We start from the raw sequence: 15,661 nt of genomic DNA, 5'->3' as shown, positions 1-15,661 counted from the left end.
GGGGGGGGGGGGGGGGAGCCCAGGCACTGGCTAGCAGGGAGTGCCCGGCGGGGGCACGCGGCGAGCTGGGAAGCGGCAGGCCAGGTGCCGAGCCCGTCTGGCCGGGCGATCCCCGCAGGCACACCAGCCGCTCTGCCAGCTCCTTCTGGCTCTGCGGGGTCCCTGCCTGGGGTCCCCGCACAGTCCTGGGCCGAGCAGCCGGCCCACTGGGCCTGGCAAGCGGTTGGCTGCAACGGGGGCTTTCTCCAGCCGAGCAGGGGCCGGACCCCGGGGGGGGGGGGCCGCCACAGAGGGTGCCTTCGCACGCCCCCCAGGCGCCACATCCTGGCACCAGAGGCGACCCAGGACTGGCCAGCAGTAACGATGTGGACGCCACGAGCCCCTCGGGGGCTGCCCGTCCAGCTCTGCTCCCAGAAACACACGTCCAGCCCAGCTCTGCTTTCTCTGAGCGTCAAAAGACCACGAGCAAAACAGGTTCTGCGTGTGGAACAGCTGGAAATGAATTACCGCAGCGTCTGCAATGACACCAGGAGCTACCGAGAAACCAACCGCCGTCTAGTTTGCCCCGACCCTTTGCATATTTTAGAAACAGAGCAAGTCGGAAAGGGTCTCCCGGGCCATCTAGTCTGACCCCCAGCTCTGGACCGCTCCTCCCCTGCAGTCCCCAGTGCACGGCTGCCCAGCCTGTCCTTGAACACCCTCCCCCGATGCCCCCCCACCTCCCATGGAAGCCCCTTCCATGCCCTCGGGGTCCCGACCCTCAGGAAGCACTTCCTGGCATCCACCCTGAGGCCCACTTCCTTGAGCTTTGACCCACTGGAACGCATCCGGTCACGGCCCTCCTCCACATGGCATCCCCTCACATGCCTGTAAGTCACGGAGCGATCCCATCAGAGTCTCCTCCTCTCCAGGCTGCAAAGACCCAGCTCCCACAACCTCTCCTCATATGTCTTCCCACCCAGCCGGGCTACTATCCTTGTGACTCTGCGCTGCACTGGCTCCAACCTGGCTGTATCCTTCCTGTAACGAGGGGCCCAAAGCTGAGCACAATACTGCAGTTGTGGGCGCACCAGTCGTGTAGAGTGGCAGTAACACCTCTCTCGATCTGAAAGCCACACTTCTGGCTATGCAACCAAGGGTGGCATTCACCCTCTTGGCCACCGCATCACACGGCTGAGCAAGTTCAGCCTGCAGCCGACCAGCACCCCGAGGTCCCTTTCGCAAGTGCTGCTCTCCAGCCACTTATCCCCTAACCTGCACTTATGACACCCTTTCCTATGCTCCAAGTGCAAGACCTTGCACTTATCCACACTGAACGCCACCCTGTTGTCTCCTGCCCACTTCCACAACCTGCCCAGATCCTTTTGGATCTGGAGTACCCGCTCCTCAGTTGTGGCCACTGCCCCTACTTTGGTATCATCTGCAAATTTAGTCAGCAGACTGGTTCTCCCCTCCTCCAGGTCACTGATGGGGCGGAACAGAATCAGGCCCACGACAGAGCCCCAGGGGACTCAGCTTGTTACTGGCTGCCATCCTGAAGACTCCCCACTGATAGTCCCTGTCTGCTTTTGGCCCGTCAGTCGTGCCCTCATCCACCGGACAGTGCATTGATCTGTCCCACAGCTCAACAATTTCTCCACCGGGATATCATGGGGCACTCTGTCAAAAGCCTTGCTGAAATCCAGGTAACTCACATCCACTACATCCCCTCCATCCAGCCACCTCAAAACCTTGTCATGGAATTCCACCAGGTTTGTCTGGCAGGACCTGTTTTTGGGGAAGCCGTGTTGTGTGGCCGCCAGCCTCCCTCCCCTATCTAGCATCACTAGATCTCTCTCTCTATTATGAGCCTTTCCATTGTTTTTCCTACAATGGACATAAGGCTAACAGGTCTGTAATTCCCCATGTCCCTTCTACTACCCTTTTTGAAAATTGGGACCACTGATGCCACCCTCCAGTCCTCCGGAGCCTCACCCGTTCTCCACGAGGCCTCAAAAATGGAGGCCAACAGATAACAGTACTTCTGGAGTACCCTCAGACTTGGACCATCAGGGCCCTGAGGAGCTCCTCAACTTCTAGGGAGGCTACTCCAATCTGTGCCCCATAACCCCAACCTCACCTAGTCCCCCAGGCAGACTCCCCCAACCCGCTTTGGGGAGAACACAGAAGCAAAACAATCACTTAACATCCGTGCCTGTTCCCCTACATCAGTTCCCAGGTCCCCTCCCTCCCTTTGAAGTGGTCCCACTGCCTGTCTCCCCCTCCTCTTCCTATGTCAGGAAGCACTTAGGACCCCTGGAATATGGAAGGGGCTTCCACGGGAGGAGGCCGAGGCCCTCCAAGGGAAGAGGGACGCCCACGTGCTGGGGACTGCACGAGCGGAGCCGGCTGGAGCCCCGCGGAGCCCTCTGGACTTGCGCTGCTGCTACGCTTCCATGTTCGTGGCGCAGCTATGGAGCTGGCCCCGGGCCCCCACACCGGCCCGCCCGCCCTCCCCTCTTACCGGGCAGAAGTAGGAGCTGTCGGTGATGTACTGGGCGACGGTGCGGTTGCCGGCAGACACAGCCATGAGCAGCAGCAGGGCGTCGCGGGCCTGCTGGCCGAGCAGCCCCTCGTGGTGGATGAAGGGCACCAGGAGGGAGAAGACGACGAGGCTGGCCGGGCTGCGCTCGCCGGGGCTGTGGAAGAGGCGCTCCAGCAGCGGGGGCTCGCGGGCCACGGAGACGCACAGCTGGCTGAGCAGCGGCACCAGCGTGCCCTCCAGCCGCGGCGAGGCCGGGCCGGCGCACTGGCCCAGCAGCCGCAGTAGCGGGCGCAGCACGGCCGGCTGGCGCAGGAGCGGCTGGCGCGCCTGGCCCACCAGCGCCTCGTACAGCTTCAGCAGCTCCACCTTGCGCTCCTCGGGGACGTCCCGCTGCAGGTGCCAGCCCAGCAGGCGCTCCAGCACGTCCTCGGCCGCCACGAACTCCAGGATGGGCCCCGCGGCGCCCTCGGCCCTGGCCCGCTCCTCCGCCAGCAGCGTCATCATCTGGCAGGTGTTGTTGCGCACCACGCTGAGGTCATCCGCCGCCCCCTGCGCCGCCCGCGGGCCCCGCTTCTCCAGGATCCTCAGCACCTGGGGCGGCAGGAGGGTCAGCCGGCCCCCCCCGGCCCCCTTCCCGGCCCCTCAGGGAACGGGCCCTGCTGGCAGGGCAGGGGGCGAGGCAAGCCCCAGGCGACAGCCGCCCTGCCAACGGGCAGCGGGGGGGGCGCGCTGCCCCCGCACCCCCTGGCTCTGGGCAGGCGGGCGGGCAGAGGCCCGTGCTCTTCGGCAGCTTTCCCTCCCGGCACCACGTGGGAACGGGCAGCCCCCCCCACGCTCACCTGAGCCCAGTGGTTCTTGAAGACCATGAGGCACGTCTCGGGGTCCGCCGTGACGGGGCTCTGCAGGCTGGCCGCCCGGCTTGCCCGGTGCCCGGCTGCCGCCCGGGGATTCAGCTTGCTCAGCCAGCTCATCCTCTCCATCTGGCGGGGCCACACGCCACACAGCGATCGCGTGGAGGGAGGGGAAGCGGCAGGTGGGAGGACGGAGGTCACAGGCGGCCGCCTCGGCGCTGCCCGGCGTCTCTAGGGGCTGGAGAGAAGCACCACTGGCCTGGCAGGAAGGGGGCACCGGTCCGTGGGCCGGAGTGCCCCATGCTGCTCCGGAGCTGGCACACAGCTGTGGAGGCGGAGAGGAGCCCTGAGCTGGGGAAGGGGGCTGCTGGGGCCCAGCACCACTTCCTCGGCTCAGCCTTGGAGGTGGGGGGGGACAAGACCCATGCACACAGGGACACGTGGCCCCTCAACCCGTTTCCCGGACTCTCTTGTTGAGTTAGAAAAGCAACAGGGTGGAAAACCAGGCCATGCTGGGGGTGGGGACAGGATGCGGCCCGGCCCGGCCCAACCCACGGGCCACGCGGGGAGCACCTGCCCGCCCAAACTCACAGGAGCTGCTGCTAGCAAGCAGGGCCCTGCGGAGGTGGCACAACCCACCAGCCCAGCACTGCCACCCAGGGCAGGTTCTGCCCCTTCCCATTGCCCCTGCGGGGCTCTCCCAGTTCCCAGCACAATGCAGCCCACGCCTGACCAGGTGGCTCAAGGGGCCACTTCCTCAGGAGCAGGAACTGAACGCCGTCCCGATCGTGTGCAGGCCCGGTGAGGGCCGGCCGCCTGCGCAACATCCCCAGAGACCCACAGAGCACACGTCTCCGGACGCCAAGAAACAGCCTGACCCGAGCAAGCTTGGGCCAGCGTTCCCGCGGGGCCTTCCTCATGGGCACATCCAAAATAGCCTTCGTGCAACTCCGAAAGGCACGCCGCGGGCTCTCAGTGATGGCCGGCCTCGTGCCTGCTTGTGCCCCCTCTCCGATTTCAGCGGGACGTGCCTTGCAGGCTCCTTCACTGCAGCTCCCGCTTCTCTCGCCAGGAGCAGTGGTGGGAGGGGGCCGGCAGAAGCCTCAGACTTCAGCTCCCAGCATCCCCGACTACAGGCCATGCGTCGGCCTGGCCTTGCAGCACAGATCATGGCAGAGCTGAAAGGAGCCCCGCGGCTGCGTCCATCCCCTGCTTGGTGCGGGAATCTGGCCGAGGGCAGGGGTGCCAAAGGGCCCCCCGCCTTCCGAGGCCAGCGACTCAAACTTATGGCTGCTCTTACCACGAGGATGCTTTTCCCAATGTCCGGACCAAACCTGGGCTCCTGCAACGGAAGCCCATTCCTTTCTGTCCCTCAGGCTTAAATGACAGAGACCGACATTTGGGTACTGGAAAAGCGCTATGCAACCTGCTCCCAGTCTTCCCTTTTCAAGGCTGAACATACCCAGTTCCCCATCCCTGCCATCCTTCTTTGGACTCATCCCAATTTGTCTGAGTCATTCCTGACCAGTGGGGTCCATTCCTGACCAGTGGGGTCCATTCCTGACCAGTGGGGTCCGGAACAGAACACAGAACTCGGGGGGGGGGGGGTGAGCACGCCTTGCTTGAATCCTCAGTAATGAAGCGAGCAAAAGCCAGATGCAGTCAGACATACAGCCTGGGTTTCAAGAAAGCCATCCTCAACACACTCAGAACAATGATAAGCAAAGTCCCATAGAAAGTGACTCTAAAGGGAAAAAGAGTCCAAGATGGGTGGGAAATCTTTAAAAAAGGAAAAGAAATTCTAAAGGCAAAAGAACAATTCCATCAAGGAAAAGGTACAGAAGACAACGGGCAAACCCAAAAAGCTACGAGGCAATACGACGGCAAAAGGGGGGACGTGTGCGAAGTGGAAGGGAGGCCAGGCCGCAAAGGCAGAAAACAAGCTGATGGTGGGGAACTGAATCGGGAAGGCTGAAGCGAGGATGCCAAGGGCAACAAAAAGCCGCCTCCAGGTACACCCAAAGCAAAGCACAGGCAAAAGAAATGGCGGTTCAGCCACTCAACCTGAATGGTGAAATGGCAACGGAGGACAAAGAAACGGCAGAAGTGCCCGGTTCCTACTTTGGCTCGGTCTTCTCCCAAAAGAAGACCGGCAACCTTCCCCACCAGCTGAAAGTGAGGGAGGCAGCTCCAGGTCGACAGGCAAAGGCGAAGGGCTGTCGCACGGGGCTGGGCGAGTTCGGCTCTCCAGGGCTCAGTGAACTCCACCCCAGAGTCATAAAGGAGCTGGTGGAAGGACTCTCGGAACCAGAACCATCTCTGAGGATTCATGGACAAGGGAAGTGCCAGACGATTGAAGAAGGGCTAATGTTGTCCCCACCTACAAGGAAAGGGACGGGGGGAGATGAATCTGGGACATACAGACCAGTCAGTCGGATGTCAGTCCCTGGAAGAATCGCTGGAGGGCAACTAGGAGTGGAGCGGTGGCTAGGAGCACGGGACCGGCGCTCCAGTGAGCCGTGTTCTGGTCCCTGTGCGGATGTGGGGCCCACGGGGTGACTTTGGGCCAGGCACAGACCCTCAACCCAGCCTACCGCACAGGGTTCTTGTTGTGGGGATACGATTGAGAGCAGGAAGAAGAGACTGGCATAAGCCACTTGGAGTTTTGTAACAAAAAAGGGGGGTATAAATCCAATAAACAAACAAGCAACACAATTTTGGAGCAAATTATACAGCAGTCAGTCTGCAAACACCTTAAAAATAAAGCAGCAATTACTAGAAGCCATCACAGGTTTCTCCAAACCAAAACCCACCAGACAAATCTAATTTTAATTGACTCAGTAACCTCCCCAGATAGACTGGGAAGGCTGTGGACACAGCACGCACTGACTTTAGCAAAACTTTGGACAAAGTGCCCCATGATAACCTGATGAGCAGACTAACAAAAGTGGACTAAATGGAACAACTATTAGGTGGATCCACAACTGGCTACAAAATTGGACTCAACAGGTGCTCAGCAAAGGCATCTTCCCAAATTGGGGAGGAGGAACCAGCAGGGGCCGCAGGTTCAGTCCTGGGCCCAGCGCTCCGCCACATGTTCGTTCATGGCTTGGATGCGGAAGCACGGGGGGAGCGTCTCAGACCTGCAGCTGACACAAACCTGGGTAGGATAGTGAATTCCCTGGAAAACAGAGAGAAGGTTCAAAGGAGATCTTGACAGGTTGGAATGCCAGGCTAAAAATGGCAGGACATGCCAAGTCCTGCACCTAGGAAAAAGAAACCAGACTCATCTCTACAAGATGGGGAACACAAGCTAAACAGGCGCCGACAATGTGATGCAGCCGCAAGAAAGGTAAATGCTACTTTGGACTGCATTAACAGAAGTATCACTTCCACAGCACGTGAAGTACCGGTTCCCCTCCACTCAGCACTATTAAGACTTCATCTGGAGTCCTTTAAAAAACTGTTTTTAAAAAGTTGCAGAAGAAACTAGAAAGGGTACAGAGGATGATTCCAGGGTTGGAGGCACAGCCCTCTGAGGAAAGATGGGGAGAACCAAGAGGTTCAGCCTCGAGAAGAGAAGACTGAGGGGGGATATGATCACACTCAACAAGCACTTGAAAGGCTGTCACAAAGATCTCCTCTCATTCATTCCAGAGTGAAGGACAAAGGAAACCAGATTTAGACTAGACAATGGGAAGAATTAGCTCACTGTCAGAGCAGCGTAGCAGTGGAATCCATTACATGAGGAAGCTGTGGGCTTCCCCACAACAGAAGCATCCAGGATCCGACTGGACGGGCATCGCAGTAGGACAGTGCACCTTAAAGTCTTGCACTGGCCGGGGTTGGGCCTGATAGCCTTCTGCGCCCTTTCCACCTCTGCTATGCTGCGAGTCCGTATTTGAGGTGAGGTCTGAGTGGGGTGGAGCAGAGCGGAACCCGTCGGCCGTGTTTCTCACCCCCGGGAGGTGGCAGGCCAGAAACGGCCGACTCGCGCATCCCGCCCTCCACCCCCTGGGAGAGCATCGTGTCAGGAGGTGAGGCAGAGACTTTCCAGGGAGACCCCGCTGGTCTTCCGGGGCGAGCAATTTGCTGCCGGGAGGCACTGTCCGCAACCACTCCTCAGCGGGGTGGCCAAAGCCGCCTCTGCCACAGCCGCCTCCTCTGTGCGTTGACCCAGATGCTTCGCCCCAGGCCACCAGCTCCCTCTCCGTGGCCAGACCCAGCCCGCTGACGAAGGCAGCTGCTCCAGCAGGCCGAGCCTGCCCCAGCAAGGGGCACCACGGCACGCAGCACGAGCCGGGAAGGCAGGGTCCCCCGGAGGTGGCAGGACTACCGCTCCCACCTCCCCTGCTCTGGGCGGGCGGTGGCAATGAACGCCACAACCCGCTGGAACGCCCAGGCCACCTCTGCTCAGAGCCAAATCGGGAGCCGGTGCCAGCAGCCTGCAGGCTGAAGGACATCCTCCCATGCAGCGCCGAGCAGGAAGGCCGCAGGAGCCAGTTCACTGGAGTGGCCCGGCCCACACGCCCAGTGCCACCCGTGCTTGCTCACGGCCTCCTGGCTGACGAGCCCCGCCAGCCGGCCACCTCGCCCCTCGAGGCAACACCTCTGCCCCCGATGCAAGCGGAAGCCTCGTCAATCCTCCTCGGCTCAGCCCCCTGCCCCACCTTCTGAAGCAAATACCAGGGCCGGGCAGGGCCGGGCCCAAGGTCAGCCTCCCTTTGCCTGCCAGGAAGGGCCCAGCAGAGCCGCGGAGAGCGGATCACTGTCTCCACCGCCACCAGGCAGGGTGGAGGGTCGCCAAAACTGCATCCAAAGCCTTGCAACGGGACCCACTCGGAAGCCCCCTCCCCAAGGGGGTGCTGATCCCCCTGGATCCACAGGCCTTCCTCAGACCCCTGAAGTGCTGCTCCCAGCTTAGGACAGGGCTCCCCCCACTTCACTTGAACACCCGAGCCCCCTGGAGGAATCCTGGCAGAGCAGCAGTGCCCCCCCGCCCCGGGCTGAGCCCAGGGCTCCAGGCGCGCTCCTGCAGGAGGGCCCCACGTGGGTCTCCGGCTCACAGTGCCCCCATCGCCTGGCACTGCTGGTCCCTGGGAGGGCCCCCCAGCCCCCCGCAAGCTTGCAGAGATAAAGAGGCTCCCACCTAGCCCCCTGGGGGGGATCCACCACGCACAGCCCCACGGGAACAGCTGGGAGCGGACCATCGACGGCCGGAGAGCTCGGCTGGACTCTGCCCCTCTGGGGTGGGGCCGGGCTGGGCCGGGCTGGGCGCCTGGGGAGGCGTGGCCGCCACAGGAGCCGGGCCGAGGAGCTCGCCGGGGGCACAGCGGTGGAGCAGGGCCACCCAGGGCAGCCCGCCCCACGTGTGGCCGGGCATGGGTGGGCAGGCAGGCGGGCAAAGGCCCTCGGGGTCAGTGGGCCCTGCGCCTCGTGGGGGCCCGGCACAGCATCCGCTGCCCAGCCCTGTGCTGCTGCACGGCCCGCGGAGAAGAGCGGGCCTTCCCACGGACACGCTGCCCATATCAGGCAGAGCACGCGGGCGGGCAGAGCGGGGAGACAGCAGGGGGGCATGCGGCCGCCTCCCCGGGACCCTCAGAAGAACGGCCTGTACCCCCCCATGTTCTTCTGGGGCCCCTCACCAGCCCCCCCGCACTCCAGCCCTGGACCTGCTCCCCCACCGGGGGGCTGCGGAGTTTCCAAGAGGCCAGAGCGAGGTGGGCAGGGGTGGCCTTCCTGCAGAGAGGACTCGGGTGCCTCCTTGGCCGAGTCCTCCTTGTGCCACCCTTGGAGGGGCTGGCAGGGCAGTCTTTTGGGGGTCCAGGCTCCGCTGCATGACCGTCTTTGGCCCCCCACTCCTCAAAATGGTCCCCCGCACACCACACTGTGGGTTCAGCAGATCACACCTTTGGCCGGCCATGGCCCTGTCCAGCGGGCAAGAATTGCACAGCTCGGAGGCACCCAAGCCTGACAGGAGGGAGGCAGACGCCGGGGGGGGGGGGGGGAGGTGGCCAGGCAGCCTCTCTCGCTGGCCTTTGGCCATGCCAGGCGGGGACAGCCTCCCGGTGTGGTCAGCCATCCAGAGCAGATGCTCAAACGTAAACCTCCGTTCTTACAAATGTGCGCGCACGGCGCTTCTCCCTTGCGCGCCAGTGACAGCCACCGGCCTCCCCAGCTGGGCGGCTTCACAGGCATTTGGACCGTGACTGCCAGACGTGCTTCCGGCCAGGCCACTGCCTGGGAATTCTGGGCGCTGCAGTCCAAGCGGGCCTGGGGGAGGCTGACCTCCAAATGGGAGGCCGGCACTCGAACCCCGCAGCCCATCTCTCCCCAGAAGGGGCTTCCGCTGGGTTCCCCGAGCCCGAAGAGGCGTTTCTCGGGAAGGAACCTCCTGCTCCGAGGCGCAGCTTGCTGGGCCAGCCCTTTCGCCCTCACCTGCCAGAGGCAGCGACCACCCGGACCCGCCGCAAGCCCCCCGCCGAGGGCACGGCGGTTGGCTGCTCCTGCTTCGGCGAGAGCAGGGAGGGCAAAGCGGCGAGGAGCAGCACCGGGAAGCCCCGGGACGAGCCCACCCAGGGCCTGACAAAGGGTCATGGGGGCCCGGCGTGGGGACCTCGGAAAGCCACTCCTTGCTAGAGCCATGGAGGCTCGGCAGCCACACCACGGCCGCCCAGCCAAGGTGGCCGCAGAGGTGGCCAGCACCAGGCCTGGCGTGCCGCAAGCGAGGCACAGACGCTTCCGCCCTCTCGCCTCAGGCCGCAGCGCAGGCGCCTCTGCCGCTCTGTGGCTGCCCAGGCCTGCCAGCCCTGCCGGCCGTGGCGGCGCTCCAGGGCCTCGGGCAGGACGCGCCCCTCACCTGCCCGGAGGTGAGCCCAGAGCTTCCGTCGGGCAAAGCCCAGCTCAGCATGCGAGCCACCAGACAGCAGCTCCCCCCCAGCGGGCAGATAAAAGGCAGGCCTTCTCACGCAGTGCCGAGCGGACCCACCCGGCTGGTTCTCTCTGGAGGATCAGCATCTCTTCCGGATGGGGACCAGATACATGCGCAGTGGAGGCAGCTCTCCCCAAGGCTTGGGGCAGCAGCCGGCCGCCCCATCCGCCACTGGGTGACCTGCCAGCCCTGGCACCAAGGACCTGCCTGGATTAAGCCAGCCCCCGGGAACCTGGGCAGGAGGGCCAGAGCCAGGGCGAAGAGGAGCACCCCATCCCACTCTCTGGATACCCCCACCCAGCAGGTCCGTGTGGATGCCGAGCGGAGCAGCAGCCGGATGCAACTGTGGCACCGACTGGGGGTCAGGTCCACCGTGGGCTCTGGCTGCCTTGGCAGGGGATCTGTGCCCACGACTGGACTGGGGGCGGTGCTGCCCTGCTGGTCCTGCTGGGCCGCTAGGGGCCTTTCAGGACACCTGCACACATGGCCGACCCCGCCAGTACAGACTGTGTGCAAGCCACTGGGCGTGCGAGCAGCGGCTTTCTGAGCAGAGGCACCGACGAGGGTGCAGCGTGGGGCCGGCTCAGGTTTCTCTCCCAGCTGCTCTGCCAGCCGAGCAACAGCAGTGGCCGAGCGTGACGTGCTTTCCGGGGAGAGGGCAGCTCCCGAGGCCCGCTCTTCTCCCAGGGTGCTCTGCTGGCATCGGGGCAGAGGAAGCCTGTGTGGTCAGAGCCGCTTCAGTCTTCGGCTCATGCCAGCAGAGCGCGCGAGAGGAGGAAGGCTTGGGGCAGGAGGGGAGTGCTGCCCCCCACCCGCTGAGCTCCTGCGGGCCTACCAGAGCGCTCGTCACTTCTCCCGCGGAGCAGGCCCCGTTCCAAAATTGGACGGGCGGCTAAGAATACTCCCGGGGACAGGTGGACAGGCTGCGCACGGTAGGGGCCAAAGCATTCCAGCCCTCCACCCGCCGGGCCACCCAGAGGCGCCAGGAGAGGGACCGGCCTCTGAGGCAGGCAGGCAGGCAGGCAGCGAGCCCAAGCAGGGGCTGGGACCAGCCTCATGGCCTCCCTGCCCCAGATGACCCTCCTGCCCATGTGCGTGGGGCAGCGACAGCAGGCAGAGGGAAGGCCCCGGGTGCAGAGGGGGCAGCTGGCGCCGGGCACCTGGCAGCCCCGTGCCCGGTGGAGGCATCGGCAGGCTCCCTGTGAGCGGCCCTCTGGCAAGCGAGCTGCACTTCCCCTCCAAAGAGGCTCCTGGGCGCCCCGCACCCCAGGCGCTTCCTTCTTCCGACAGGCGTTGGCACCACCTGCAAGCTTGGCCCTCCGCGGCGCATTCTGAGTCGACTGGGCAAGCGGGGAGGCTGCCAAGGGTGGAGGGACGCGCCCCCTGGGGACACCCCCGCCTTGCGCAAACAAGAGCGGCGCAGGCACGGGGCCACAGGAAGCTGGGCCGACCTGACGCCGCGAGCAACAAGGGCGGCCTGTGCCAAGCTCTGCGTTTGGCCCGTTCTGGGAGGGCCGTGTGCCCCGGAAGATCAGACGACCGGGAACTTCCCAGCCCGCCTGGTGCCTGCGCTTCCTGGGGGCAGCAGGAAGCAGCCTCTCCCCACAGTTGAGCTGGTGCTCAGCCCCCCTCCACTGCCCCACACCCACCCCACAGCAGGGAGCAGGAGGGCTGCAGCTGGCAGGGCTGGGGGGGGGCGACTGTGGGGCAGAGCCCTGCCCGCTTACCCCCCCCCCGGCAGGCAGCCAGGCATTCTGAGCCCAGGAGGGCTCCAGAAAACGCCCCGCCCCCGCCGCTGGCTGCCCAGGGCCACTCGCAGCCCTCTCCCCTCCTTGCTGCCCCCCAGAGACCAAGTCCTCCACCTAGGAAAAAGAAACCAAAGGCACCAATACAGGATGGGGAATACGTGGCCCAAGAGCACTGAACAAGGAAAAGATCTGGGAGTAATTGTGGACAGCAGGCTAAACGTGAACCAACAATGTGATGCAGCCACCAAAAGGGCAAATGCTATTTTGGGATACATTAAGAGAAATATTACTCCCAAATCACAAGCAGTAGTAGTTCCCCTATACTCCTCACTAGTCAGACCTCACCTGGAATACTGTGCTCAGTTCTGGGCACCAACATTTAAGAAAGATGCAGAAGAATTAGAAAAGGTCCAGCGGAGGGCAACAAAAATGATCTGGGGTTTGAAAGCACTGCCCTGTGAGGAGGGACTGGGAGAAGTGGGCCTGTTCAGCCTTGAGAAGCGAAGACTGAAGGGGGACATGGGATCCCTCCATAAGGGCCTCCAAGGCTGCCACAAAGAGGAAGGCCAAGGTCTCTCCTCGCTGATGCCAGGGTGTAGGGCACGGAATAATCAAGTCAAGTTGCGGCAACCCAGATTCACGCTGGACATCAGGAAAAGCTTCCTCACTGGCAGAACAAGAGGGCAGCGGGACCAGCTGCCTGGGGAGGAGGTGGGTTCCCCCACACTGGGGACATCCAGAAAGAAGCTGGGCAGCCCTCTGAGTGGGAGGTGTAACGTGGTGACCTGCAACAGCAGGGGCTGGACCTGAGGGCCTCCATGGCTCCCTTCAACTCTACTCTTGTAGGAGTCTAAGATCTCTCCACCAGTTTGGAGGATGCCAGGTTGGGAACGGCCACCTAAGTGTGCCAGTTTTCTGTGCTGTTGATGGGGGGGGGGGCGTACAGCCAAACTATCTAAGGGAAATGCATGTTGCTGCCCTCAAATTTTTACAAGTAAATCGCTAAAAATGCCTACACAGCATGCCATTAAAATAAGATTAAGCATGGTTTGATACGACCCTGATGCTGGGAACCGTCGGAGGCAAGAGGAGGAGGGGACGGCAGAGTGGAGGAGGCTGGATGGGGCCACTGGGGCATGAGGTGTAGGCTTGGGTGGCCTCCGGGGGTGTGGAGGACAGGAGAACCTGAAGGGATGTTTTCCATGGGGTCACGAAGAGCTGGGCACAACTTTGCGCTGAACAATATGCTTCAATATTTACTCAGAAAGTTTTAGGTCAGCTACTTGCAGCCCATGGGCCCAAAATTTTAAGAGGGATGCTTACTGCTTGGCTTTGCTTCTACAGAAAAGTCATGAAATGAAGGTACTAAATCTGATAATTCTAAAGAGCCCTGGAAGATTTTGCAAGACAAGCTAATCGTCTCCTGACATGAACAGTGTACTATGCAAGTTTGGCTCATGGTCACAGGAAAACTTTCTGATTCGATTTTCCCCAGAAAACCCACTTCTCTGCTATTCAAGAGCCACAAAACTAGAATACATTTTTGGTGACTTTTGACCCCAGCCCGGGCAGGGATGGCCCCAGGGGAGCCGTTCTCCTTTGTACCCGGGGGGCCACGTCAGGCCCCATCATCCTCGGCAGAGAGCAGATGACGGGGGAAACATTTCTCCCCCTGCATCGCCACTGCTGACTGGGTCAGTCCTCCAGTGACCCTGCCCTGGAGCCTGCCCTGCTCTGAGGCAGCTCTCCCCCTCCCTGCCACTCCTGGGTTTCCAGCATCCCAAGGCAAGCAGCGCTTGAGCCCAGAACAGGGCCCCCCAAAGCCGGCAGGTGCACGGGGCCGGAGTTTCCAGCGTGACGTGTGCACAGGCTCCCCGGCACACCCAGTTAACCTCTGGCGAGAGGCGGCACAGGAGACTACGGGAGCCCAAAGCCTCCCTCAGCAGGGGTGACACATCCAGGGAAGCAGCTTGACTATGGCTATCGGCGACAGAGAAAAACAACACCGCCGCGAGGGCCAGAGCCCGGCTGCAGCTCTGGTTCCAGAACACCTCCCGGGGCACAGCACTCATCCACAGGGCCAGCGGCTGAACCATGCATCGCCCCGGGCGCTTCGGAGAACGCAGCCCAACCGGACTTCCACCACTGGCAACCGCAGGAGACGGCACAGAGCATGCAGGAGACTGGCCTGGCCCACTGGGCAGCCCTCCTCAGAGGCAAGCCGCTCCAGTCGGCTTGGAGGCATCGGGACCCAGCAGCCAGAGTAGCTGCAGGGGCCCAGAGACCCTGTGGGATCTGCAGGGGGCTGACTTGTCAGGGTGCGCTGATCCCACCCCGGGAGCAGCCACAGCATGCCCTTCTACTTGCAAGCCACCTCCCCGGACAAGACATGCCCCCCCCTTCCACATGAGGCCGGGGGCAAACGGGCCACGCAGCTCCGCAGAGCATCGCAACAGGATGTCCGCTGGGGGAGCCCCTCTCAGGCAGAGGGGCAGCACAGCCAGGCAGCCGGTCAGAGCCCCTAAGCCGAGGCGGGGCCTGGCGCCTCCGACCCCGGACAGCAGAGGCTGGTCCACTAGGTCAGGGACCATCGTGCCAAGCTGGAGGCCAGTGTGGCTGCCACGGGGCCAGAGGTCCACCTGGACCGGAGGGCTGCTCTGGGCAGCCGAGTGTCGGAACCCTGGAAGGCCCCACAGCTCCAGTGCGGGGACTGCAGGCCCCTCAGGCGCCGGAGGAACCCCTTGCCACAAACACATGGGGCGAGATGGAGAACTGCCACTGACCCCCCACCCCACAAGCCTTGATCGGGCAGCCCAGGATCCCAGCGCCTTTTCGCACGACCTGCCGGGCACCTGCAGCAGCCACACGTGTGGGGCACAAGCAGGGGCCCCTGCTACCCTCCCCCACACCCGGGACCTCCACGACTCACCCTGGGCAGGAGGTGGGAGGAAGCAGCCCCCCTTGCTCTCCCCTGCGCTGCTCCGCCACGATGCAGGACGCCGAAGAAACAGCCCAGCCCAGCCCAGCCCAGCCCCGGGAAGCAGCGCGTGGCCCCTGACCGCCCCCGCCCCGCCAGCCAGCCCGGCCCGCGCACCCGGCCCCCGCCCGGGCCTCTCCTACCTGGCAGCGAGGCCCGCCAGAGCTCATGTCCGAGTCGCGCAGCAACTGCGGGGAGAGCAAGCGCAGGTGACGCGGCGGCTCGGCCTCCTCCTCCTCGGGCGGCGGCCCGGATCTGCGCCGGGCGCCGCTCGCTCCCCTGGCCGCGCGGGGCGCCGGGGAGGCTCAGAGGGGGCGGCCTGCCTAAGGCAGCCCGCCCGCGGCAGAAGGGGCGCGACCCGATCGGCCGCGGGCGCGCCAGGCAGCCAGCCCGGGGCCGGCCTGTTCGCGGACCGCCCCCGCCGCCTGCCACCGCGTCAGGCCCGGCCGGGCGCCGACCCACGCGAGGGGACCCTCGCCCCGCCCCGGAGGCGCAGCTGCGAGGCGGGCGACCCCGAGAGGGGAAGGGGAGGCAGCCCCGCCCAGCGCGGAGGGCGGGCAGGGCAGGGCAGGGCAGGGCGCGCCGGGGCCCCGGCAGCGGGGGAGCCGCGCGGGCCGGTCCCCCGCGCGC

The 15,661-nt window shown here is 63.8% G+C and overlaps 2 protein-coding genes across 2 annotated transcripts in view; one reads left to right on the top strand and one right to left on the bottom strand.

Moving 5' to 3' along the window:
- FHIP1B (FHF complex subunit HOOK interacting protein 1B) overlaps positions 1-15,244 on the bottom strand; it is a 20,731-nt gene extending 5,487 nt beyond the window's left edge. Inside the window, exons 1-3 of the mRNA XM_044418593.1 lie at positions 15,175-15,244; positions 3,364-3,700; positions 2,504-3,115 (exon numbers count right to left, since the gene is read on the bottom strand). Coding sequence (XP_044274528.1) covers positions 2,504-3,115; positions 3,364-3,504 — 753 coding nt within the window. The 5' untranslated portion in view covers positions 3,505-3,700; positions 15,175-15,244. The remainder of the gene's footprint in view (positions 1-2,503; positions 3,116-3,363; positions 3,701-15,174) is intronic.
- CNGA4 (cyclic nucleotide gated channel subunit alpha 4) overlaps positions 8,951-15,661 on the top strand; it is a 17,529-nt gene continuing 10,818 nt past the window's right edge. Inside the window, exons 1-3 of the mRNA XM_044418592.1 lie at positions 8,951-8,988; positions 9,821-10,244; positions 15,131-15,240. Of these exons, the coding sequence (XP_044274527.1) occupies positions 8,951-8,988; positions 9,821-10,244; positions 15,131-15,240 (572 nt within the window). The remainder of the gene's footprint in view (positions 8,989-9,820; positions 10,245-15,130; positions 15,241-15,661) is intronic.

The sequence above is a fragment of the Varanus komodoensis genome, unplaced genomic scaffold (genome assembly GCF_004798865.1).
Source record: "Varanus komodoensis strain SLA01 unplaced genomic scaffold, ASM479886v1 scaffold91, whole genome shotgun sequence".
NCBI lineage: Eukaryota > Metazoa > Chordata > Lepidosauria > Squamata > Varanidae > Varanus > Varanus komodoensis.
The sequence above is the reverse complement of the archived record's forward strand: the minus strand, read 5'-3'. Positions and strand labels throughout refer to the sequence as shown.